We start from the raw sequence: 27,811 nt of genomic DNA on the forward strand, positions 1-27,811 counted from the left end.
GAATAGAGGTTGAGTGAGGAGAGGAAGAATAATAGTACTGAAAATGGGTCCCTTGCCTAAATTTTCTTGGTGGGCCCCTGGTCTAAGGTTTTTGGGTGGACCCCTGGTGTCCCAGTCCAACACTGCATCACTGCCTGCTTTAGAAATAGCCTCTGGAAAACCTATTTGTGACATGTAAAAATTACTAAACTAATAATGAAGAAGGCATTGGGTTTAAAGGTCAGATAAATAATCCATAAAAGGGGCTTTATCTGCCAAAAGTCCTTCTGTGCGCCTGCAGGACTGCTGCTGCCAAGTCCCAAGTGTCATTTGCACTGTATAATCCTCACGTGATATACTCAGCAGCTGTACAGTATATATATACCAGTGCCTTGGATAGAGCTGCCTCATCACATTGCTACAGTATCTGCCATGTGGGTTGGGCCACTCCACAGGGACTGTTGTCAGACGGCAGAAGAGGACTGGCTGCTTCCAATGATGAAGCCTTCTTCCTGCACAGGGACCTGTAAATACAATAAAATGCTGGTAAGGAGGAGTGTGATACAATTCATGGACACTGAGCCCCTTTCCATTATTAAAGGAACAGTTCAGTATAGAAATAAAAACTGGGTAAATAGGCGGTGCAAAATAAAAAAAGTTTCGAATATAGTTAGTTAGCCAAAAATGTAATGTATAAAGGCTGGAGTGACTGGTGTGTAACAGAACAGAACACTACTTCCTGCTTTTCCTGGTTTCTGCTGATTGGTTACCAGGCAGTAACCAATCAGTGACTTGAAGGGGGGGGCACATGGGTCATAACTGTTGCTTTTGAATCTGAGCTGAGGATCAATTGCAAACTCACTGAACAGTTATGTCCCATGTGGCCTCCCTTAAAGTCACTGGGGCTCATTTATCAACACTGGGCAAATTTGCCCACGGGCAGTTACCTATAGCAACCAATCAGTGATCAGCTTTTTGAAGCCAGCTGGAAGTAGAACAATGAATGCAGCAATCTGATTGGTTGCCATGGGTTACTGCCCAGGGGCAAATTTGCCCAGTGTTGATAAATGAGCCCCACTGACTAACTCGGAGCTAGAGAGCTGAAAAGCAGGAAGTAATGTTCTGTTATGTTACACATCCAGTCACCCAGCCTTTATACATTACATTATTGGCTAACTAACTATATTAGACACATTTTTTATTTTGCACAGTCTATCTATTTACCCAGTTTTTATTTTTACACTGGCGCCGGAGAACTCCGCTGCGCTACTCTGCATGAATATGCCAAGGTACATGACAGGGACACTTTTTCCACTGAGTTACTAAGGAGGGAGAAAGCAGTGAGGGGGGCCAATGGACTGAAGGGGATGGGGTTTTTGATTAACGGGGGTTTTGTTCTACTATAAACCTTAGAGCACTGGTTCCCACGCTGTGGGGCTAGACCCTTTTAGGCCACTTTAGTCGTGGCTGGAAAGGGGCTGAAGGCTGGTTAGGCTAAGCCCAAGGAGATGCCAATCTGCTGTGACCCCTCCCATTTAAGTAATCACTGGCAAGAATGGCATCCTCTGGTGCACACATTCTCCAGATTTGGGATCTAAAATGCTCAAGTGCTTTTTAGGCCAAAATCTGACCCATGTGTGCAGGGTCCGACTGGGCCGTCAGGACACCGGGAAAAAACCCAGTGGGCCCCGAGCCCAGACCCGCTCCCTTCAAAAATTAACTTCAGGTTGTGGGGAAAAAAAGTATGCACGCACAATCGCGGAGAAAACCCAGTAGGCATGCAATCGCAGGGAGAAAGTAACTATGCAATCACAGCGCACCGAGGCAGGGCAAAGGCTCATATTCCGACCCTGTGTGTGTGCACTGACAGGACAGACTCATTGCTGTCAGCACATACCTGCATGGGGCCATTTGAAGTAGATTGATGTATTCTCAACTGGCAGAAAAAACATTGATTGTGCTGCTCTCACTTACCTGAACTTAGGGACAGACTCGCAATAAATGATATAAAACCCGCAAAACAAACCTAGAAAATTACTTCAGATGGCAGCACAGAAACACGTTCATACTACATCAGAATTAATAATCAGCCCTGTAGCATTATTTTATATGACAGATGTAACTACACTGTCAACTGATGTTATAGTGAGTTCCCACAACTCCCAAGCTTAGCTTCTCAGCAGCCGAGCGCACACTGAGCATGTGCAGTGCCACTGACACACACACGAGACGGGGAGCTGCTTTAGACAATTTTGAAGGTCTGGATCATTACTATTAGGGCCACTGATGCTCTGTATACTGGTACTGGTACATTACTATTCATTTATTTTAGCTATAAGGTTAGGCAGGGCAATTTAATAATGGGAGATAAACCTGTAAATGGAAACGTAAGTCCAAAGTGCCTGCTGCATTGTGATCATGTGTCACTCAGGGAGTTCCATCCATTAAAAGCCTGGCCCCTAGGCCCCTATAAATACCCCGGAGCTAATTGTACACGATAATAACAACAAAATATCAATACTTACAGGTTTTAATTCTGACTTTGTGATTCCCGCATTTATATTGTGCCTTTTGAGGTCGGATTTGATCAGAGCTGCAAGACAAACACCGCAGGAAAAGGTTTCAGTTTCTTAAGAGAAATGTACTACTGTCACTTTATTTTCTGTATTTAATTCATAGACTATAAGGGCTCTTACAGACGAGCGTTTTTACATGCGCTCCCCTGCGTTCCGTTTTTCTGCGTTCAGATGCAGGGGAGCACAGGGATAGACGCATTACATTTTTTCAATGGGGCTGTACTCACACAGGCGCATGTAGGCGCCGAATGCAGGAAAAATGCAGCATGTTGCGTCTCAACCTGCGTTTGGCGCCTACATGCGCCTGTGTGAGTACAGCCCCATTGGAAAAAATGAAATGCGTCTATCCCTGCGAAGGTAAAAACGCTCGTCTGTAAGAGCCCTTATATACAGGTATGGGACCTGTTATCCAGAATGCGCGGTACCTGGTGTTTTCCGGATAACGGATCTTTTCCTAATTTGGATTTCATAACTTAAGTCTACTAGAAAATCATGTAAACATTAAATAAACCCAATTGGCTGGTTTTGCTTCCAATAAGGATTAATTATATCTTAGTTTGGATCAAGTACAAGATACTGTTTTATTATTACAGAGAAAAAGGAGACATTCCGTAATTTGGAGCTTTCTGGATAACGGGTTTCAGGATAACGGATCCCATACCTGTACAAGATATAGGTGAAAATGTCATCCTCTATATACAGTTCCAGGAAACTTGTGGAAGGCTTGCTTGGTTTAGTGGAATTAAGCTTCAAACCGGCTAGAAACATTACTTGGGGGCAGTAACCCAGTGACCAATCATAATGTTCCTTACATTGTTCTTATTGCAGGTGATGGGGTTTATTTACAGGAAGCCCTGCCTGGGTATTCTCGGAATTCATTCTTTGTTAGGCATTAGGCTGCAATTAGGTGCATAAAGGGCACAGTACACACTAGATAGTGTTTCTCGCTTATGCATTAAGCAAACACAGTCACTTTGGAAATCTCTAGACTGACCGGCCGTATGTGACTGTTAAAGGAAACCATTTATTAAAATATTTCCATAGCACAGCAAATCCCAATTACCCTAGCAACCATGAATTGATTTGAATTAGAGACGGGAATAGGAGCCTGAATAGAAAAATGGGAAGTGATGAGCGAAATGTTTCGCCAGGTTTTGCTTGCGAAAAAAAGACGCCCATAGACTCCAAATGGGTGAAAAAAATGTAAAAAAAAAAATGTCAATCATTGACTTCAATGCATTTGGCAAATTTGTTGCCATTTCTCAATTTTCGTTGAAGCGAAATGGGTAGCGATAACAATAAATTTGTAGCGTTACAGAGGATTTGTTTTTAGATGGGGTCAGTGACCCCCATTTGACAGCTGGAAATAAGAAGGCAAATAATTCAAATACTATAAAAAATGAAGGTCAATTGAAAAGTTGCTTAGAATTAGCCATTTCATAACATAGTAAAAGTTAACTGAAAGGTGAAGCACCCTTTAAGCATGCCTAGATGCCTGTCCTAGCTGAGTGCCTACCTCTACCTACATATTACTATCTACACGACTGTGCTAGGGGCACCCTCCTATCCAACTGGCTGTGTGTAAATAGACTGCAAGCAAATCCATGGCAACATACAGGGCCACACGCAAATTACGTATATTGGGTGCTTATTGTGTACTGGGGTTGTAGAACACACACACTTACACTAATCAACTAATAGCAGCCTTTGATAATTCTAATTCCATGGCCTGATAAAACATGTTGGAACTCCCTTACCACACACAAGACACACACTATATACACTCACAATACACACGCTATATATACACACAATACACACACAATATACACACACACTATATACACACACTATATAAACACACTCACTATATACACAATACACACAATACACACACTATATACACACACAATACACACACTATATATACTCTGCCCTCTGTCTATAGTCGGCTATAACATAAGCAGTCACAGCCTCTTAATGACTAGATAAGCATGCTGGGATTTGTAGTCCAGCTGGTAATTGGTTTTATATAGCTGCCTTAAAGGGGCACAATCACCAGTGTACAGGACAAAGCATGCTATAACATTTAGTCCTATATCTAAGGTTGCCACCTCACCCCTTTAAAACAAACACATATGGTATACACAGCCTGCATGGCTAATTAGCAATTCATTTAGCTGCATGATGCAGACTGAACGGATTTATGTGCAGCCACGCATCATGCATCTAAATGAATGTTGTCACACACGAACATAAACTCACCTGTTAGAATGATGCCGACAAACATCCAGGCGCACAGGAAGATGTTACCGGCTTGTGGGTTGTAGTCTGTTGTCAGTTTCCCTTGGGCTAATGTGAATAAAATTCCAAATATCTGAAGAGAAAAGCGTACAAAAAAAAACTCAGTATATTTAAAGTATATTGCCAATAGTTTATTTAAATATAATAAAATGTTTTGAAATGGTTTCACGCCAATACTGTGTAGAACAGTTGCTATGGCTGCGCTTGCATAGAAAGTGCACAAGACTAATGAGCACACGCACATCATGTGACAGGATTACGTGTCTCACGATGAAGCTCCGTATGCTACAAGCAATTATATCCACATTCATCTCCATGTTGGGTCACATGGAAATCATACCTAGACTGTTTGGAATGTTTATTTGCCTTTACAAGATAGATGCCCCGAGGGATAAAGTCCCTGTTGCTGTGCACAGACTACAAGGCTGATTATGAACTGCTCTTTATTGTATCATACTGGTATATGTACTGTGGAGTCCTGCATATCCCAGAGGGGCTGCTGTACAATGCCATAGACATTGGGCCCCAACCTCTTGAGCCACATTCTAATGTTAAAAGAGTGGAGAACAACACAAGCCTGAAAAAAGTTCCAGAGGGTGCCAAATAAGTGCTTTGATTGGCTATTTGATAGCCCATATGTGGACTGGAAGCTGATAAGAGGTTCTGTTTGGCAGTACACGTGGTTTTTATGCAACCAAAACTTGGTCCCACGCCAGGAATTTGAAATAGAAGCACCTGCTTTGAAGCCACTGGTAGCAACATCCAAGTGATCGTGAGCTCACGAGCCACTGGCTGGGGATCACTGCCATAGACAGTCACTATTTATTGGGCTGGGGGGAAGCTATTTGGGCCACTGGGCCTATTTTGAATATCAGCAAACTTAGGTTTGGATGGAGCACATAAGACGCAGTCTCTGCCGCAAATAATTATTTATTGAATCACAACGTATCGGATCACAAGGATCCTTTATCAAATTTGATAAAGGATCCTTGTGATCCGAAACATGTTGCGATTAAATAAATAATTATTTGCGGAAGAGACTGCATTTTATGTGCTCCATCCAAACCTATGTTTGCTGAAATTGTCTGAGGGTCTTCTGGTGTGGCCTGACTGGAGAGTGAGCACGATACACAGGTGAAGGTGACTGAACGAATTTTCTGAAAGCTATTTTGAATATCAGACTGGACCGGAGGTGCACTGATAAATGAGGAACCGGATATGCTTTTTTTTTAGCATTGGTTTGACAGTTCGGTCACTCACCTGGGCAGAGGCATTAAGAAGCCCTGATGAGGTCCCTTCTGATTCCGGGTATGTTATCTCAACAGCAAACTCAAAACCAAGTGGAAGATAACCGGTCATAAAGAACCTGGAAACGGAAGGATAAACAGGGCCAGTTATACACACTGCTTGGCTCAGTCCTACTGCTAAGGAACAGTACGACCAAAAAATAAAAGTGTTTTAAAGTAATCAAAATATAACGTAGCGTTTCCCTGCACTGGTAAAATTGATGTGTTTGCTTCAGAAACACTACTATACTTCATATAAACAAGCTGCTGTGTAGCAATGGCGGCAATTGAAAAAAAAGTCTATATGGCACAGGATAAATAGTGGATAACAGATAACACCATTATGTTCTACAGAGCTTATCTGCTGTGTAACCTGAGCCTTTTCTCCTTTGAATGGCTGCCCCCATTGCTAAACAGCAGCTTATATATATATATATATATATATATATATATATATTGACAAAGAGCTCTGTCCCAGTAGTCTGGCTATGTATGATGGGAGGTATATAGCACCCAGCATGAGGTATTGGCTCCTTTAAAATCTCCAGGGTAAGACAGGCTAGGACCCTGGAGGCAAGCAAAACCAGTACACTGTCCAATTAGTCCGCAGGTGGGGCTGTTTAAGGGAGCCTGGCTGTGCAGTGTGGGGTGGAACTGGGAGTTAGAGTGAAGCGCTAAACACACGCTGTGATTTTCTTGGAACCTGTGTGTATGCTATTGAAACTTCCAAGAGGGACTGCCCTGTGTTAGCAGTAAGGTGTTTGTTTTCCTGTGTCCTGTAAAACCACAAACCGTTGAGGTTTTCATTTGTTTCTGACGGAACTTGTGCCTGGTTAAGTTTCTTTGGTTTCAACAATAAACTCCAGGCAGGAAGGAGCCTGTTCCATTTTTCTTTCCAACCTAAGCCTCCTGTCATCTGTAAGAACTGTTTTACCTGAGAGACACACACACTCACTCACTCTCTCTGTTTCTGAAGCAAACACAGCAGTTTTACCAGTGCAGGGCAACACTGCATTGCATTTTTATTACATAAAAAAATGAAAGTGTTTTAAAGCAGGCCCGGACTGGCAAACTGTGGGTTCTGGCAAATGCCAGAGGGGCTGCTATAAGATGCCATAGAAAGTGAGTATTTAGTGGGCTGGTGGGGGCTGTTTGGGCCTCTGTGTGGGCTGAGTGGGCCTCTGTGTACCTGAAATGCCAGGGCCTATTTTAATTCTCAGTCCGGGCCTGTTTTAAAGTATCTGTTCCTTTAAAGGAATAGTTCAGTGTGAAAATAAAAACTGGGTAAATAGATAGGCTGTGCAAAATAAAAAATGTTTCTAATATAGTTAGTTAGCCAAAAATGTAATGTATAAAGGCTGGAGTGAACAGATGTCTAATAAAACAGCCAGAATCCAACTTCCTGCTTTTCAGCTCTATAACTCTGAGTTAGTCAGCGACTTGAAGGGGGGCCACATGGTACATTTCTGTTCAGTGAGTTTGTAATTGATCCTCAGCATTCAGCTCAGATTCGACAGATATGACCCATGTGCCCCCCCCTCAAGTCTCTGATTGGTTACTGCCTGGTAACCAGGGTAACCAGTCGGCGTAAACCAAGAGAGCTGAAAAGCAGGAAGTAGTGCACTGACTGACATGTTATACATCAAATCACTCCAGCCTTTATACATTACATTTTTGGCTAACTAACTATATTAGAAACATTTTTTATTTTGCACAGTCTAAATATTTACCCAGTGTTTATTTTTAAACTGAACAATTCATTTAACCTCAAATGACTATATTGTAGCTACGGCGTGTCCTGGAAGTGATGTAAAGATTTGTATAAACTCTCTGGTTAATTCAATTAGGGATGCACCGAATCCAGGATTCGGTTCAGGATTTGGCCTTTCTCAGCAGGATTTGGATTCGGCCGAATCCTTCTGCCCGGCCAAACCGAATCCAAATTTGCATATGTAAATTGGGGTCGGGGGGGAAATTGCTTGACTTTTTGTCACAAAACAAGGAAGTAAAAAATGTTTTTCCTGACCACCTCTAATTTGCATATGCAAATTAGAATTATGATTCAGTTCGGTATTCAGTATCTTTTGCGAAGGATTCGGGGGTTGGGCCGAATCCAAAATAGTGGATTCAGTGCATTCCTAATGGTAACTATACAAAGTAAAAGAAAGCACTGGAAAGAACTGCCATGAGCCACTTAACAGGATTTAAACATAATTACTAGACTTGCCTTCATTTCTCTACCCAGCCAAGGTTATTTCCCAGCAGAATTACAAGACAAGCACCTTTAATTTATTGTGCCCTTAATTTACAGCGTCAGTCCCAGCCACTCTCAATGACAAGGCGCTTACCCAAGAACACCTCCTGTCACAAACACCACAATGAGGTTCCCAAGGTCCAGCGTGAAGGTGAAAACCAGCATTCCAACGAATGACAGAATGTAAACAATCAGCGTTGTTTGTCTACAAGAGTAATGAGCAGAAACACACTGCTGTTGTATATACTGCAAATATTATATATATATATATATATATATATATATATATATATATATATATATATATATATATATATATATATACTGCTAAATGTTCTATATGCTGAAACCCCTTATATATACAGGTATGGGATCTATTATCTGCATACCCTTATCCAGAAAGCTCCAAATTCCGAAAAAGGCAGTCTCCCATAGACCCCGTGATTTCCTATTTCTCTTAAAACAGTACCATTTACAGGTATGGGACCTATTATCCAGAATGCTCGGGACCTGGGGCTTCCAGATAACGGATCTTTCTGTAATATGGATCTTCATACCATAAGTCTACTAGAAAATCATATAAACATTAAATAAAGCCAATAGGCTGGTTTTGCTTCCAATAAGGATTAATTATATCTTAGTTGGGATCAAGTACAAGCTACTGTTTTATTATTAGAGAAATCATTTTAAAAAATTTGGATTATTTGGATAAAACGGAGTCTATGGGAGACAGCTTTTCCATAATTTGGAACTTTCTGGATAACCGATCCCATACCTGTGCTTGATCCAAACTAAGATATAATTAATCCTTATTGGAAGCAAAACCAGCCTATTGGGTTTATTTCATGTTTACATGATTTTCTAGTAGACTCAAGGTATGAACTGATACCTGATACTAAACTCTATAGTTAGTATAGATATGGGTATATAGAATTTAATTAAAAGTAGAGAGGGGTGTGTGTATGGATGTTGGGTTTTCATTTGGAGGGGTTGAACTTGATGGACTTTGTCTTTTTTCAACCCAATTAAACTATGTAACTATGAAGATCCATTATCCAGAAAACCCCAAGTGGATAAATAAAACAAAGGAAACTACAGATCAAGTTTCAATATCTCAATTGTCTTAAATCAAACGTAAAACTGATCCTGAGGTTTTCTGCTTTACGGCTGTGACTTGCTGCAGAATATTTAGATTGGCCGCTCCTACGTCCAGTGTGTTCCAGATAAGTCTATTCTCAGAAGCACTGTGGTTTCTCAGATGATATGTACACAAGCTCCATGAAAGGACGATGCCATGTTTACTTACTTGTACGTTTTGGAATAATCCAACCACAGACCACAAACAATGGAGCCAACCATTCCTGCCAGTACAAGTGTCAGGCCGATCCTCCCAGCGTTCACTTCTTCATCCTGAGAAAGGCACAAGGTAAACCTTGTCATAGGATCCATGGCCAGACTGATACAGTAACACCTTTACTGAACTATACAGGTCCCGAATGTGTGTCTCTACTGGGAAATTGCAAACAAGAAACGGATCCGCACACACGCTATGATCAGCAGTTGGGGGGACACCCCTCTTTATTATATCACCTCGTGATCAACGTTTCGGGGGGATAAACCTCCCTTCATCATCCTGATGAAGGGTGGTTTATCCCCCCGAAACGTTGATCACGAGGTGATATAATAAAGAGGGGTGTCCCCCCAACTGCTGATCATAGCGTGTGTGCGGATCCGTTTCTTGTTTGCTGTTGCTAAGGGACCTGGCCGGGGTCAACGGAGAAACCAGCACCACCAACGCAGTGAGAGGAAAGGCGAGTGTGCGGTGGGAAATTCTCATAGAAATGCAACAACTACATTTTACTACTTTTAATTTCACCTGCCGCTATGTCAAGAATAGTACGATGGGAACTGACATCCCACAGGAAAGTGTGCACTTTCCCCCTTTTCATGCTAAAAACGCAGGAAATATTCAATTATACAAATGCCGTCTATAAAGAGTATTCAGTCTAAATCTGAGTGCTGTATACTTCAAAGCACAGCCAGCATAAAACAGATGTGATTCTGTGGGATCAGCTCTACTACTTGTGTAGTGTTCCCCACCCTGGTCGCTCGCCTACCGGCTGTTTCATTACAAACCATTTAAAGGAGAACTAAACCCTAAAAATCAACGTGGCTAAAAATGCCATATTTTATGTACTGAACTTATTGCGCCAGCCTAAAGTTTGAGCTTGTCAATAGCAGCAATGATCCAGGACTTCAGACTTGTCACAGAGGGTCACCATCTTGGAAAGTGTCTGTGACACTCACATGCTCAGTGGGCTCTGAGCAGCTGTTGAGAAGCTAAGCTTAGGGCTCGTCACTAATTATCCAGCAGAAAATGAGGTTGGTCTGTAATATAAGATGATGCTATAGGTTTGCTGATTATAAAATTCTGATGCTTATTGCACTGGTTGCTGTGCTGTCATGTCGTAATTACCTGTATTAATTACTAATCAGTCTTATATTGTGATATTTCTATGTGTACTGTATATTGTGAGTGGGTCCCTAAGCTCAGTAAGTGACAGCAGCACAGAGCATGTGCAGTGAATCAGCAGAAAAGAAGATGGGGAGCTACTGGGGCATCTTTGGAGACACAGATCTTTACTGCTAAAGGGCTGTGGTTGCTTTGGGCTGGTACAGAAGCACAAAACATAATCGCCAACATTTGTAGCTACTCCTTTAGCTAGGCTTTAGTTCTCCTTTAACATTAAAGGCATACTATCATCCCCAAAGTGCCTTTTTTATTTAATATTTCTTCCATGTGCCGAATTAGCCCAACACAAAACTCCTGCATACATTCAATTACTTATTGTTAATAATTTAACCTGTTAATGGCTCAATACCTGCATGTGTTATTATGCTTAACACTGTAGGACAGTGAGTACCTTTTATGAAATAAATAAGTGTTGTATCCCCACAGCTGGTGTATCCCTGCCAATATGTGTACCAAAACACAGGTACCCTTGTCAATAAATGTGTGACTTGGTCTATGCCCCCACCAAGTAACCATGTGTTTGGGAATCTATTATGTTCATCTCTAGGTTCATCATGTAGCGGACACTTTTACTCACCACATAATGAAACGTAATCATTTGGTTAAGCAACGTGGATACAGAATAGAAGGATCCAGTCATGATGCCTGGAAAGAGAGAACAGGTTGGTATATGTAGAGGGAACAATTCTCTATAAACACAGCGCAGGAGTAAAAGGCTTCTCTCTTTCTATTCACTATATGGAGAGATTTGGCGACCTCCATATTAAGCTGCAACACATCTGGATTCCAGTGAGCATGCTCCTGGTTGACAGACCCCCAAAGGGAGCCTAGAAACGGATGTGAGGCAATCAAAGATGGGAGCCACCAACCCCGGCTGCACAGATCTAATGCGTTTGGCCAGCCATTCAAGCACAGGACACATAGTACATAACAAATAAGTTCTGAAGAATCCCATTGTATACTACAGAGCTTATCTGTTATCTGATGTGTATCCTGTGCTTTTATCATTTTTTTGCTTACTATGGCTATACAGCAGCTTGTTTATATAAACTATAGTAGTACTTATGTTATCCACTGTGTATCCTGTGCTTGAATGGCTTCCCCCATAGCTACACATCAGCTTGTTTATATAAACTATAGTAGTACTTATCTGTTATCTACTGTGTATCCTGTGCTTGAATCGCTGCCCCCATGGCTACACAGCAGCTTGTTTATATAAACTATAGTAGTACTTATGTTATCCATTGTGTATCCTGTGCTTGAATGGCTGCCCACATGGCTACACAGCAGCTTGTTTATATAAACTATAGTAGTACTTATGTTATCCACTGTGTATCCTGTGCTTGAATGGCTTCCCCCATAGCTACACATCAGCTTGTTTATATAAACTATAGTAGTACTTATCTGTTATCTACTGTGTATCCTGTGCTTGAATCGCTGCCCCCATGGCTACACAGCAGCTTGTTTATATAAACTATAGTAGTACTTATGTTATCCACTGTCTATCCTGTGCTTGAATGGCTGCCCCCATGGCTACACAGCAGCTTGTTTATATAAACTATAGTAGTACTTATCTGTTATCTACTGTGTATCCTGTGCTTGAGTGGCTGCCCCCATGGCTACACAGCAGCTTGTTTATATAAACTATAGTAGTACTTATCTGTTATCTACTGTGTATCCTGTGCTTGAATGGCTGCCCCCATGGCTTCACAGCAGCTTGTTTATATAAACTATAGTAGTACTTATCTGTTATCTACTGTGTATCATGTGCTTGAATGGCTGCCCCCATGGCTACACAGCAGCTTGTTTATATAAACTATAGTAGTACTTATCTGTTATCTACTGTGTATCCTGTGCTTGAATGGCTGCCCCCATGGCTACACAGCAGCTTGTTTATATAAACTATAGTAGTACTTATGTTTTCCACTGTGTATCCTGTGTTTGAATGGCTGCCCCCATAGCTACACAGCAGCTTGTTTATATAAACTATAGTAGTACTTATCTGTTATCTACTGTGTATCCTGTGCTTGAATGGCTGTCCCCATTGCTATACAGCAGCTTGTTTATATAAACTATAGTAGTACTACTGTGTATCCTGCGCTTGAATGGCTGCCCCCATGGCTACACAGCAGCTTGTTTATATAAACTATAGTAGTACTTATCTGTTATCTACTGTGTATCCTGTGCTTGAATGGCTGCCCCCATGGCTACACAGCAGCTTGTTTATATAAACTATAGTAGTACTTATGTTATCTACTGTGTATCCTGTGCTTGAATGGCTGCCCCCATGGCTACACAGCAGCTTGTTTATATAAACTATAGTAGTACTTATCTGTTATCTACGGTGTATCCTGTGCTTGAATGGCTGTCCCCATGGTTACAGAGGCGCTTTTTTATATAAACTATAGTAGTACTTATCTGTTATCTACTGTGTATCCTGTGCTTGAATGGCTGTCCCCATGGCTACACAGCAGCTTGTTTATATAAACTATAGTAGTACTTATCTGTTATCTACTGTGTGTCCTGTGCTTGAATGGCTGCCCCATGGCAGTAGCTTGTTTGTGTGTATATATATATATATATATATATATATATATATATATATATATATATATATATATATATATATATATATATATATATATATATATATATATATATATATATATATATATATACACACACACACACACACACACACACACACACACACACACACACATACAAGAACTTTGGGGGAGCCGGCACTCTCGTAACTAGGTTCAACTTGCCTGGGCGCAGTGTCCAAAATTTTGAAATAATTATTCAATAAAGAAGGTCCGCACTCTCAGGACTTAAAAATTAGATAATGTTTTATTAACAAAAGACTAACGTTTCGGCCTCTCCGAGGCCTTTCTCAAAGTAACAGACTATGAAAAAATGCATTAAATACCCATGATGGCGGAAAAAGTTAATTGGCTGACATGTCATCCTTGTCATCATCACAATGCATCCAATAGCATAACTCAAAATACATCAATACTAAACATTAGGAAATACTAAGAAATACAGATAATCATATCACTGTTAAAACACCCCTTGTTTAAGAGAGGAGGATACTTAAAAACAAACTTTGTAACAGTTGTTAATCTCACTCACACTATTTACAGTTCAGGGCAACCCTATATTATATTGTCATTCCTTTAAAATACTTTCATTTCTTGGCTTTACTTTTCCTTTAAGTTAAAGTGCCTGCAGCATTACTGGTGTAAGGCGTGTTAATGGGTGTGCAAGGTGAAGAAAAATGTTTACACATGGCGTAGTGAGCCTGGGGCATTCTTGCAATTGATGACAAATCACAGAGGCCTGCATGTGTATGACAATGTCTGAGGATAACAGAAAGTAAAACAGAGGAGCACCAAATCAGAACTATCCTAGTAGCACATGTGGCACATTCTGCACTGACAGGGAAGCACCCAACCCTACAGCTTGCCATGGAAACTTACACTCACTGACATGAATGGGCGATATGATGGGGGTTAGCCAGGGTGCTTTCTATTCATGTATATGTTGTACACACAGCGAGGTGCAGGAAGAGATCATGTAATAAACAGTACTGTGATAGGAAGCATCTATTCCAGTTATCTTAACGGAACAGTAACACCAAAAAATGTAAGTGATTTAAAGTAATGAAAATATCATGTTGTGTTGCCCTGCACTGGTAAAACTGATCTGTTTGCTTCAGAAACACTACTATAGTTCATATAAACAAGCTGCTGTGGAGCAATGGCGGAAATTGAAAAAACGGCTATATGGCACAGGATAACTAATGGATAACAGATAACACCATTAGACAGACAGAGCTTATTTACTATCTGCTGTATAACCTGAGCTTTTTCTCCTTTGAATGGCTGCCCACATTGCTACACAGCAGCTTATTTATATAAACAATAGTAGTGTTTCTGAAACAAACACATCAGTTTTACCAGTGCAGGGTAACACTGCATTATATTTTTATTACTTTAAAACACTTTTATTTTTTGACGTTACTGTTCCTTTAAGGGCAGGACTAGATGATGCGTTTTGACCCGACACGTCGCAATGCGACTAAATGCATGCGACGTGTCGGATGGTTTAGTAAAAACGGAAGTGAAGGAGAATCGCACGTAAACAACTACATTGATCCGACATCATCTAGTCCTGCCCTTAGGGGAGGATTCCTCCAACTTACCATAGCTAACGAGCAGGAGCACAAAGGGGACATTCTTGAAGAGGTTCATTATGGAAATCTTGTAGGAATAATCTTTAGAAGCTTCACCTTGTAGAACGGCTTGCGACTGGCTTGGAGGGATCTTTGGCTTCTCCTTGAAAACTGCAACGGATAAATAATGGATTACGGGTTTCCTTATTAAATCAACCTCTTAGCTTTTCCTTCGGTGACATTCTCTACGCAGCAGTTTGTGGTCGAGCACAGAACACTAATGGAATAATGGGCAATAACTCAAGTTCATAACATCAAAGCAAAAGAGCCAATGCACTGCAACCACTGCTTTCATGTAACAAAAGCTGAAATAAAAATTAAATCCACAAAGAACATGCAATGATACATTACACTGGGCATATATGAGGCCAACAAGATCCAAGTGGTGGGCCAAATCAGGCTGATCCCACCTGAGACCAACAACAGGATCACAAGTCGGACTATCTACTGTCTTAAAGGGCCAACCATAGTGTAAACAATGCTCCGTGCAAAATAGTGCATTGGGTGCCCCTTACAATTTGAGAAGCAGTAAGAACACTTGAGGGTAAATTTACTAAGCAGCGAAAATTCGCCAGCGACAGCATCGCCAGGCGAAAATTCACTCAGACAACGGTAATTTACTAAAATGCAAATTTTCGTCTTGGGCGTCAGACGCTGACGAATTTTCACTATCGTTACTTCGGCAATGAGAGCAAATCAAAGCGAAGAAGCGCTAGCGTTCAAGCCTGCCTAGTGCAACTTCGTTAGAGGACTTCGCTCAGGCTAATTTGCATAGGGCAGGAGATTTAAACTGGAATGGAGGTCTGTATGTTACATGTTGCAGCTAATACATTACATTTCCACTCATAACTACACATGTCCAGGGAACCTAAATAAAGCCAATACAGTTGTTTTAATGCCCTACACATGAGCCCACTTTAAAATAATGTTCCATATGTTAGAAAATGTATGGGGGAAACCGGGTACCCCCCAAAAAAATGTATGCCTTTTGCAGCCTATCCCCCCGAAAAACTAAAAAGTCGCCAGAGGTTTTTGGACTTTTGGAGAAGATTTTCCACTCAAAAATTATGATGTAGGTAACTTCGCCTGGTCTGAGCTGGCGAAGGCAAATCTGGCGAAAGAGGCAACATTCAGTATAATCCGTATCTTAGTAAATTTGCAGAGTAACGTCCACTCGCCAGAGCGAAAAGTCGCCTGGCATTAGAATGTGAATCAACTAGGGATGCACCGAATCCACAATTTTGGATTCAGCCGAACCCCCGAATCCTTTGTGAAAAATTTGGCCGAATACCGAACCGAATCCTAATTTGCATATGCATATTAGGGGTTGGAAGGCAAAAACTAGGGATGGATTTCAGCAGGATTCGGATTCAGCCGAATCCTGCGGTGAGGGAAATCGCGTGACTTATTGTCAGAAAACAAGGAAGTAAAAAATGTTTTCCCCTTCCCATCCCTAATTTGCATATGCAAATCAGGGTTCGGATTTAGTTCGGTATTCAGCCGAATCTTTCGCAAAGGATTCGGTGGTTTGGCCGAATCCAAAATAGTGGATTCGGTGCATCACTAGCAAAAACATTTTTTACTTCCTTGTTTTGTGACAAAAAGTCACACGGTTTACTTCCCTGACCCTAATTTGCATATGCAAATTCGGATTTGGTTCGGCTGAATCCTGCTGAAAAAGGCCGGATCCAGAACCAAATCCTGGATTCGGTGCAACCCTAGAATCAACGATTGTCACCTGCGCCCGTTAGTAAATTGGCCAAAAGTGGTAACGCTGATGAACTGTCGCCAGCATTAGTCACTTCGCCTTTAGTAAATTTACCCCCTAGTTGTATACATACAGAAAATGCGACCTCTGAAACTCGCTTAAAATGATCCAAACACATGTGCATGTCACTAAAGCTAAAACTTTTTTTTGTAGGATTTGGAAAACAATATATATATATGCAATGGAGCAATAAAAGAACCTCCGCTGTAAAAACATCCTATAAAAAAACAGCACGTGCCTGCCAATAGCTACCGAACTAAAGAAACAGTAGGTGACTGGAGGGGAAGCTGAGAGAGAACGAAAAAGGTAAATGTAATGAACATAATTAATTCCCATAGATAAATCTTTCTTATAATAATGAAGTCACTAACAACCCACCTTGTTGCTAGGGACTCTGCCAGGGGCACTGACGCTAAAAAACAGACTTTATTGTAATTTTCAGTTAGGAAAAAAAAGGCAAAAAATATATTATTCAAAAACTTGCAAAGCGGTTTACATATATATATATGCCAGAATCCTTAATGGGAAGTTTATAACTACCCTGGGGGCAAAAGTCTGTTGCGTGGCCTTCTCTTTCTCTTTTTTTTATAGTTTTTTTAATGATTTGCCTTCTTCTGATTTTTTCCAGCTTTCAAATGAGGGTTACTGACCCCATCTAAAAATCAAATTCTCTGTTAAGCTAAACATTTATTGCTATTGCTGTTTTTAATTACTCATCTTTCTATTTGGGCCTCTCTTATTTATATTCCAGCCTCTTATTCAAATCAATGCATGTTTACTATGGTAATTTGGACCCTAGCAACCAGACTGCTGATTGCAAACTACAGAGATGCAGAATATAAAGCTAAATAACTCAAAAAAACACAAATAATATAAACTAAAAACCAATTGAAAATTGTCTCAGAATATCACTCTCTACATCATACTAAAAGTTAACTCAAAGGTGAACAACCCCTTTAAAAGGTTCCCTTGCAGCAACCCGATTCTTATTTGGGGCATTATGGGAACACTGAAACAATCTGTGGTGAAGTTCACAGTAAAAATGGCCCTGTGCCATAGAATCATTCTCTTCCTACGTGTTGCCAATACCCCGCAGTGTAATCAGCTGTAATACATCACACCCCACAGTCACTTCTGTTTACACTGGACAGGTAACAAACAGAATTGCTGGAAGGCCTCACACACACTTGCTCAACACTTGCTGCATGAAACCATCCACTATACAGAGTCGATTTCCTGTTCTAAAATCCATTTAGCCCAGACCAGGATGGGTAATCCTCATAGGGATGAATAGGCAGGTTTCTAACTGGCAAACAGTTCAAAAGAGCAAACAGATTTTTTTATATTCAATTTTGAAATCTGACATGGGCCTAGACATATTGTCAGTTTCCCAGCTGCCCCAGTCATGTGACTTGTGCCTGCACTTTAGGATGGAACTACTTTCTGGCAGGCTGTTATTTCTCCTACTCAATGTAACTGAATCAGTCTCAGTGGGACTTGGCTTTTACTATTGAGTTTTGTTCTTACATCTACCAGGGAGCTCTTATCTGGTTACCTTCCCACTGTCCCATTGCTGGGGGGGGGAGGGGGAAAGGGGATGATATCACTCCAACTTGCAGTACAGCAGTAAAGAGTGACTGAAGTTTATCAGAGCACAAGTCACATGACTGGGGGCAGCTGGGAAACGGACAATATGTCTATACCTATGTCAGTTTTCAAAATTAAATATAAAAAAATATTTTTGCTCTTTGGCAAAATGGATTTCATTGCAGAATTCTGCTGGAGCAGCACTATCAACTGATGCATTTTGAAAAAAACATGTTTTCCCATGAGAGTATCCCTTTAACATTATTTGGGAACCTTCAAAGGTGTTCGATCAAAATTTTCAAAATCGACGAGACGACCGATATCCAAAGCTTTTTACAGATATCGTCTGTCTCCCACCACACAAGCAACGATTATGGTATGAAAGATCTTTCGTACGATAATATTTGTGCATCTCTGGCCACCTTTTCATTAGAAAGAGATTGTTTTATCTCCCCTTCATTTTGTGGACATCATAATGGTTTTCTAATTGGTTCTCTAGGACGAAAAAAAAAAAACGTGACTTCCAGATGTGGGCTCTGAAGTGGGGTGAATTACTGGTGCCTGGAATCCATCCCAAGCAATAATAAAGTGCAAAAAGAATAACGTTTAGTGTATGCGGCCTGGAATGTGGCCGTAGAGATGTCACTAAACTATAATCAGCTTTTCTCTATTGGAGAAGGCTGGGAATTCAAACTATATTTCCTTTATTCCCATTAACAATGGGGCCGAATGATCGGATTACAATACTACGAATGGGCTCAGACGGGTCTCAGGACCACATCAACTAGCCGATGCGGTCCTCGATCGTACTAAAAAGCAAACTTGACCAATCGATATCTGCCCGATTTTTGGCCTGATATCAATCGGTAGGACCCGCCGGGAGCCCTAAAGGACCGATGTCGGCAGCTTTAATCTGCCCGTGTATGGCCACATTTAGTGGCCAAATAGTCTCACCAAACAAAGGGCTTGTGTACTGTAATCAGGTTTAGACCTCTCTATTTATATTACAAGTTTAGAAAATTCCAGTAGGCCAATCAGGTGAGATAGAAAACACTGAGGAAAGTTGTTAAATAGCCCAAACAAAGACGGTTGCTGTATCCCAGGGGGAGCCCAGACCAACCCCCCACTTTGCCTCCCAATAAGCGTACATGGTTGGTAAGTGCCACTTGACCTTAGCTTGGAAAACATTGATAACAGACAAGTGAGCACAAGAGAAGAAATGTGATTAATAACTCTTCCAGAAAACCTCTTCTATTACCTAATAGGAGTGTAAACCCCATTTTGTTCAGCACTCCAGCTTCCCAAAAACCCTTTCAACTGCGCCAGAAATACGCACAGGCAGGGCCGGATTTCTTCCCCGCCCGCCCCTAGGCCACGCGGTCCGACCAGGCGGCAGCGCGGTCCTAGCCCCCGACTTCCCAGCTCGCGCGAAAAAAAACGCCGGCGCAGCTGGTGTAGTTGAATGGGGACGCGAACGTCCCCATAATGCGGCTGGGCGGCATGCCGCCCATATTTTTTGCCGCCCTAGACCCGGGCCTATGCGGCCTTGCCGCAAATCCGGGCCTGCGCACAGGTGGTGAAATACAAACATTTGTGAATTGAACTTGAGCAAGAATTCCCTTCGGGCGACTCAGTGAAGGCCAAGTATAAACATGACAGTTCATGAGGGGAGAAACAGCAGTGACTAAGCACTCGTAGCCCCAGGTATAATATGACTTGCTCCAATTCTGTTCTACACTGGCTGTACCAACATACTTAAAGGAACAGTTCAGTGTAAAAATAAAAACTGGGTAAATAGATAGGTTGTGCAAAATAAAAAAATGTTTCTGATATAGTTAGTTAGCCAAAAATCTAATGTATAAAGGCTGGAGTGACTGGATGTCTAACATAATAGCCAGAACACTACTTCCTGTTTTTCAGCTCTATAACTCTGAGTTAGTCAGTGACTTGAAGGGGGGCCACATGGGACATAACTGTTCAGTGAGTTTACAATTGATCCTCAGCACTCAGCTCAGATTCAAAAGCAACAGTTATGACCCATGTGCCCCCCCCCTCAATGACTGACCATTGTTATACTGAACAATTCCTTTAAAGGAGAATTCAGCCCTTTATCAAAAGAAAAACCCTACCCCACCTGATTTCTACCCAGGCCCTTACTTATGCCTCTTCCTTTCTGGATTTATAACTGCCACTTGTCTTATGTAAGGCATGCCTACATCATAGAATAAAATAATTTAGAGGTGAACTACCCCTTTGTGGTGGCTGACCAATAGTTCCCTGATGTAGAGTCCTGCGTGGAACTAATTTGTTAAACCCGAACCCGACCGGCTGCATGGACCCGCTACCCAACCAGCAAGTACCTTATCCGCAACCTGATCCGCAACCCGCTGACCATCAAGAAACTGGAATTGCTGTCATTGTAAACCGGAAGTGACATCATTAGAAGTTGGCGTGATCAGGAAAAAAAGGAGTAAAACATGAAGTGCTGTAAACCGGAAGTGACATCATTAGTAGTAGGTGTGATCAGAAAAAAAGGCGTAAAACTCGCTATTGAGAAGACCCGTGACCTGCAACCCACGTCTATACCCGCTCCCGAAACTTCTACCTGCAACCCACAGGGTACCGCACGTTTTTGCATGTGACGCAGGGTACAACCCGCTGCAGGAATCTACCCTAAAGCATTCCATATCTAATTCAGGGGGCTTTTCTACCCACCCAGATAGGTTTCCATTCAGGGTACAAATGACAGAGCCAATCCAATGTCTTTGAAGTGAACATATTCATTTGTTTTAAGACACTTATACCCAAAGAGATCAATTGCAACAGGCTGGCCACTCACCTGCTATAGTCAATACAAAAAGCAACGTGGAGACAGCAGCTGTACCATAGAACATAATGCTGATGTTGTGTCCAGTAAGTTCCACATCATCATCGACCTTTGGGACTAAGACAGGAGGTAGAAGAAATCCAATCGCGGTTCCAAGCTGTAAAACACAATTTAAACAGGGTTAGCCGAGGGGGTTAAAGGAGAACTAAACCCTAAAAATGAATATGGCTAAAAATGCCATATTTTATATACTGAACTTATTGTACCAGCCTAAAGTTTCAGCTTGTCAATAGCAGCAATGATCCAGGACTTCAAACTTGTCACAGGGGGTCACCATCTTGGAAAGTGTCTGTGACACTCACATGCTCAGTGGGCTCTGAGCAGCTGTTGAGAAGCTAAGCTTAGGGGTCGTCGCTAATTATCCAGCAGAAAATGAGGTTGGTCTGTAATATAAGATGATGTTACAGGGCTGATTATTAAATTCTGATACTAATTGCACTGGTTTCTGTGCTGCCATGTAGTAATTATCTGTATTAATTACGAATCAGCCTTATATTGTGACATTTCTATTCTATATGTACTGTATATTGTGAGTGGGTCCCTAAGTTCAGTAAGTGACAGCAGCACAGAGCATGTGCAGTGAATCAGCAGAAAAGAAGATGGGGAGCTACTGGGGCATCTTTGGAGACACAGATCTTTACTGATAAAGGGCTGTGGTTGCCTTGGGTTGGTAAAGAAGCACAAAACATTATGTAAAGCATTTCTAGCTACTTCTTTAGTTAGGCTTTAGTTCTCCTTTAAAGAGCAATTTCCTTTCCATTAAGAGAGAGACTGAATTGAATGACGACATTTTATTGCTGGAGCCGTGAGTCTGTAAGAGCTACTATGGCTGCAATATCATTATCATAAGAGTAGGTGCAGCTGGATAGGATTCATGGTAATGGTATCAATCACTCTCCAGGCAACACAGGGTAGAACATAAAGAGGTGCCTTCCATACAGGATGGCATTGCTTAGCAAATAAAGGCATGTGCTGCTAAGACAAAGGAAGGAAGGATTCTGGGAGTTGCTGCCCAACACCTGCTGGGGGCTTGAAGGCATAAGAGCCCATATTCTGAATGCTGCTCACAAGGCTGGAAATCACTGGGCATCATGGGTCAATACTGGTCCTACACTAAGTACAGAAATCAAAGAAGAAATCAGGTGAAGGTCTGCACTGGACCCAGAGGGATCAGTTTTCCCCATCAACCTAAAGTGGACATGCCAAAATGAACAAAATGCCAAGAGCAGCAGATCTATAAGGGGAAGCCAATTGCTTTGGGCTCAGTGAAGGAGCCTTCCTTTAAATAGCTTAGGCTGAAGCATTCATAACAGATGAAAAGTGAATGTCTACAGCACAAAAGATAAAAAACAAGACTAGAAAAGTGAGATGCCTTTCAAGGGTAACTAAGCAAAACGAAGCAGCTATTGTTACGGCAGACTGTGCTGGCAACTCTCCAAAAGCAAACATTTCCATACACGCGTGTGAACAGAACGGGGGTGGATGTGAACTAGACAGCCAGGTGCACTCGTGCATTCTTACTATATAATAATCGCATCAAGAAACTAAGCACATCTCATTATTATATCCCAGTTAATGTCTATTCATGCTCCTATAGCAGGGGCTGGGATCTACCAGTAGACCTTCAGCTGGTGATCAGTAAATCTCAAGACACCGAACAAACAGCTTGACTAAATCACCCTCCTGTTTCATCCTTTTTTTTATGTTAAGGTTACATAAGAAATACAGGTATGGGACCTGTTATCCAGAATGCTCAGGACCTGGGGCTTTCCGTATAATGGATCATTCTGAAATTTGGATCTTCATACCTTAAATCTAGTATAAAACCTTGTTAACATTAAATAACCCCAAAAGGCTGGCTCTGCTTCTAATAAGGATGAATTACATATTATTTTGATCTTATAAGGCAAGTACAAGGTACTGCATTCAATCTTTTTGCGACAGCGCACTCCGGATCCCACACACTGACTGCCAAAGTCAGGAGTTATAGTTAAAAGGTATAAACGTTATTTGAACATTAGGTATATGTAAAAGCGTCCGAGGTCTGACGCGTTTCGTGTCTACGCACTTCCTCAGAGACCTCTCAAGTACAAGGTACTGTTTTATTATTAGAGGAATAGGGAGTTATTTTCAAAAATTAGGATTATTTGGAAAAAATTAAGTCTATGGGAGAAGGCCTTTCTGTAATTTGGGAGTTTTCAGGAAAACGGGTTTCCAGATAATGGATCACATACGTGTAGTTTGTTAAATATACCAATATATATTTTCCCATGAATCAATATTTAAGTAATATTTTCCAATGAACAGAATGCTAGCAATGCTTTTATGGATGTAGATCATAATGGGACATCATCACTAAAAGTAGACCTCACATTAGTAAAGTATGGACACTCCTGTTCTATAGACACTGGCAGAAGCCTGTCTTAAAAGGTTAATTAGGTGCTTGTTTGCAGAACACAGTTTGGGGCGCTTTGAAGGCTGCCCAAAATGCAGCTCCCAAATCATCCTGTGTGTAGATTTATATTGTCTATAAATTCAACACGTTTGTTTACACTGCCTCAGTTAAGCCTCTTTATCTGTCAAATCAGCAGCGCAGCAAATGTTAATGGATTTATAGTTTAGCAACAGCCACAGGCTGATTTAGAGAATGCAGATCTGTGCAGATAATGGGGAGCTCCCTGCACCGTGCATCAGCAGCCAGTCTGTAGCACAATGCCTGAGCCAATAATTTAACTTGCTGGAGCACATGCAGCAGGGGCCCTTGGCTTCTCCATTCTGCCTTTCATATTAGCCTCTCTGACAGCAGGAAACACAGCCACACAACTGCCAGCTAGGGTGATGAAACTGTATCGAGTTGCAGCCTATAGCAACAATGTTGATGGTGCCAAAAGAAATAAAGAATCACTACCTTATTGCTAACATCAGGCTATGCACCCATGCTTCGACATCAACTAGTTATATAGGTGCACCCTCAGCAACAGGCACCCCATGCAGGGAGCAAGGTTATATACAACTACTGTACCTACAGCAAACCCCTGAACTCAGCCCCAGGTCCCAACACTGGTGTCATAAATAAAGAGTACATGGGAGCTTCAGATGGTTAAAGGGGTCCCCAAAACCAGAAAGCATTAATAGGCAGAGAGTGGTAATTGGCACAGCAACAGCAGGATAGAGAAAGCCTGGCATGGGTCACAAATGATGTACAATTTCAATTTAGAACAAATCTTTCCCAGAGTTTGGAGAGGGCTTAAACAATGCACTGTGATGGCTACAGCTCACGGAACTGGCACTGAGGCACCAAGCTCATGGTCCGGGGGGGAATAAAGTGACTCCCCCAAATAAGAGAAGGAGACCGGTACATTTAACCAAAGCCCCCAAGCAACTGATCCTGAACCTGGGAAGATTAGGAGCACCTAAGCCATCCTGTAGATCCTGATGTACTATATGGATAACCAACCCCCTACTGTCATTAATATAAGTCACAGAGGAGCCATGTAACTTTGAGGATGGGCACGGCACGTAGGATTGTGCTGTTTATAAGGATATCATTTACACTTTGATCCTTAGAGAAATGACCGATACTGAAAATATCCAAGCATTGTTATAAGCGGGCTCCTCAACTGGGCCCTTCTAGTCTTGAGGTAGTTGGTATGTCCTTTTTGTAGCACAATCAAGTCTTTGCTTTGACTAGTGTTACAGTACGGCAGAAAGGTCATGTGTCAGGTCCCCCAAGGCCCGTTTATAACATTGCTTGGATATTTTCAGTATAATCTACAGTTTGGTCATTTCTCTATGGGACCAAAGTGTAAATGATATCCTTATTATACACAATAGCCATGAATATCTTGTAAATTATATCCTTATAAACGGTGAGTTCTGATGTCATCAGTTATAAACGGTGAGTAGTGATGTCATTTCTGTCACATGACTCACTGAAACTTGTGTATTATAATAAATAAAGTACCCCCAATTGCAAATATGAGGATATTAGAAGTTACCTCGGTCTTCGCCTCGTCCTTTTATATGGTCATGAAACTCCTCAGTAATTTATAATATCCTTATATTTTACAAGAGGGGGTACTTTATTCACTATATAGACAACACAATCCCATGTGCAGATCTTCTGGGAGTTACATGGCCTCTGTGATTTATAATCTTTATAAATGACAGTAGGGGGGTTCATTATCCACTAAATATATATAGTACATCAGTGTCTACACGATGTCTTAAGTGCTCCTTGTCTTCCCTGGCCCGGATAATACTTATTATTAGGGATGCACCGAATCCGGTATTTGGTTCAGGATTCGGCCAGGATTCTGCCTTTTTCAGCAGGATTTGGATTTGGCTGAATCCTTGTGCCTGGCCGAAACCGGATCTAAATCTTAGTTTGCATATGCAAATTAGGGGTGGGGGAAATCAACGTGACTTTTCGTCACAAAACAAAGAGGTAAAAAAGGTTTTCCACTTTTGTCTTTCCGGACCCTTTTTTGCATATGCAAATAAGATTTGGATTTGGTTCGGTATTCTGCAGAATCTTTCATGATGGATTCGGGGATTCGGCCAAATCCCAAATAGTAGATTCGGTGCATCCCTACTTGTTAATACTTATTAGTAGCTGAGAATGAAAAAAGACACAGTTCCATCCGATGAAAACTTTTGGTAAAACAATGTCCACGCCAACCATGTCAAAACCTACCTGGTTGCCCAGTACTGCGGTTGCGCACGCCGTGGACACCTCCTTGGGGCCAAACCACACAGAGGCCACCTGAGAGGGCAACCCCAGGATAAAGACTTGGGCCACGGAGCAGACGGTCTGGGCGAACATGGTGACCCCGAAGAGGTCGGGTCGGACGCTGGCACACTTGAGCCAAGCTCCCAGGCAGTTGAGACCAGAGCCCAACAGGGCGGTGACCCTGAGCCCCTTGTTGTCCAGTAGCCAGGTGGCAGGGAAGATGAGGGGCACATAGACCACCATGTAGACCACAGAGAGCCAGTCGATCTTGTCGCTGGAGACCTGGTAGAATTGGGTGAAGATGGAGGTGATGATGCTGTACTGGATCCATTGATAAGCATTGAGCAGCGAGTACAGGCTGAACACCCCCAGGATCACAAACCTCCTGCGGTACAAGCGGGTCTCCAGGGGCTGCCCGGGCAGCATCGCCTCTCTCTCCTCCTCCTGCTGAGGCGGCAGTTCGGTGTCGGGGCTGCGGGGGAGATCACTGACTGTCATCTGCACGTCCCCATTACTGACAGGCGCCGGCACGTCCTCCTTGTCCAGAATGTGCCCGTTGTTGTTGTTGTTTTGATACTGCAGCGTTATCTCCGGAGACACCATGGGGCAACCAGAGAGTTTAACACTGAGGTGGGACAGACACAGGGAGTCACACACATGCCCCGTCAGCTGCACACACTGCACACACTGGGAGACAACTGACAGCGCTCGCTTACTGCACTGTCTCTTTAGACAAGTACACGGATGAGCCGGCATGTACCAGCCAATAGCAGCGCAAGCCTCACCCCGTCAGCCAATCACAACAAGCCCCTGAGGTTCATCCCTATGCTCATTGGATGGCGCTTCTCCGACTATAAGAAATGCTCCTCGGATAGTGTTCGGTCACGTGGCTCCGCTTTCCCTCACACTCGCCGGGGCTGTAATGGCTTCACAAGGATTTACTTTGTTTATCATGTGTATGATATTGTCAGCGTGCTCGGCGTGGAGTGTACAAACTGCTGCTGCAACACTGGGTGGAGTTCGCCTTTAATTTTGCATGCCTCCCAATATTTTGGAAACAGAAAGAGGGACAAAACAAATTAACCACGCCTACATATGTGGCCACACCCCCTATTTACCTTTTTATTTTACAAATGTGACAGGTTTTTGATAGTTTGAACACATTTCTGTGGTTTTTATACGTTACTAGAGTTTTGCTAATGAAGGTGACTTGCCCTTTAAACTGCAAATCACACTTTCTCCAACTAACCTGCTTATCTTAAATCGTTACAAAAGTATCTAAGTATATATTCTGGGCTCCCTGCCAAAAGCCAATTAAGTTTTAGTCATTTTTTTAAATCTTTTTCTGGCTGTTTAGTGCAGGAGATCAAAGAGAAAGTTGGGACATTTCAGTAATAATCCAGGAATGCTGGCTGAGCTGTCAAAAGCAGAACTGTCCTGTGAAAATCGGGACAGTTGGGAGGTATGAATTTTAACTTAGCTGCGCCATTCTTTCCAGCGCACATGTCTGGGGCCCCACAATGTCCCCAGTGAAACTATTAGCCCATTATTTACACCTGGCACTAGGGTTGCCACCTTTTCTGGAAAAAAAATACCGACCTTCCTATATATTTATCTTTTTTCCCTATTAATAACTTTGGGATCAGCCATCATTTTTACTGGCAA

General features: G+C 42.0%; 1 protein-coding gene across 2 annotated transcripts; it reads right to left on the reverse strand.

Moving 5' to 3' along the window:
• On the reverse strand, positions 1–27,186 carry flvcr1.S (FLVCR heme transporter 1 S homeolog). 2 transcript variants are annotated; one of them, XM_018265000.2, is made up of 10 exons: positions 26,111–27,186; positions 21,367–21,511; positions 15,143–15,283; positions 11,510–11,577; positions 9,706–9,809; positions 8,494–8,604; positions 6,120–6,225; positions 4,821–4,932; positions 2,505–2,572; positions 1–503 (listed from the first exon to the last, which is right to left on the reverse strand). In XM_018265000.2, the coding sequence occupies exons 1-10, from the start codon at positions 26,900–26,902 to the stop codon at positions 444–446; spliced, it is 1,707 nt and encodes a 568-aa protein (XP_018120489.1). In that variant the 5' UTR covers positions 26,903–27,186; the 3' UTR covers positions 1–443. The 2 variants fall into 2 exon arrangements, with proteins under 2 accessions (XP_018120489.1, XP_018120490.1); XM_018265001.2 differs by lacking the exon at positions 8,494–8,604 and having other exon boundaries at positions 26,111–27,185.
• Positions 27,187–27,811: the final 625 nt, after the last annotated feature.

This window comes from Xenopus laevis, chromosome 5S (assembly GCF_017654675.1).
Source record: "Xenopus laevis strain J_2021 chromosome 5S, Xenopus_laevis_v10.1, whole genome shotgun sequence".
In the NCBI taxonomy this organism is placed as follows: Eukaryota; Metazoa; Chordata; class Amphibia; order Anura; family Pipidae; genus Xenopus; species Xenopus laevis.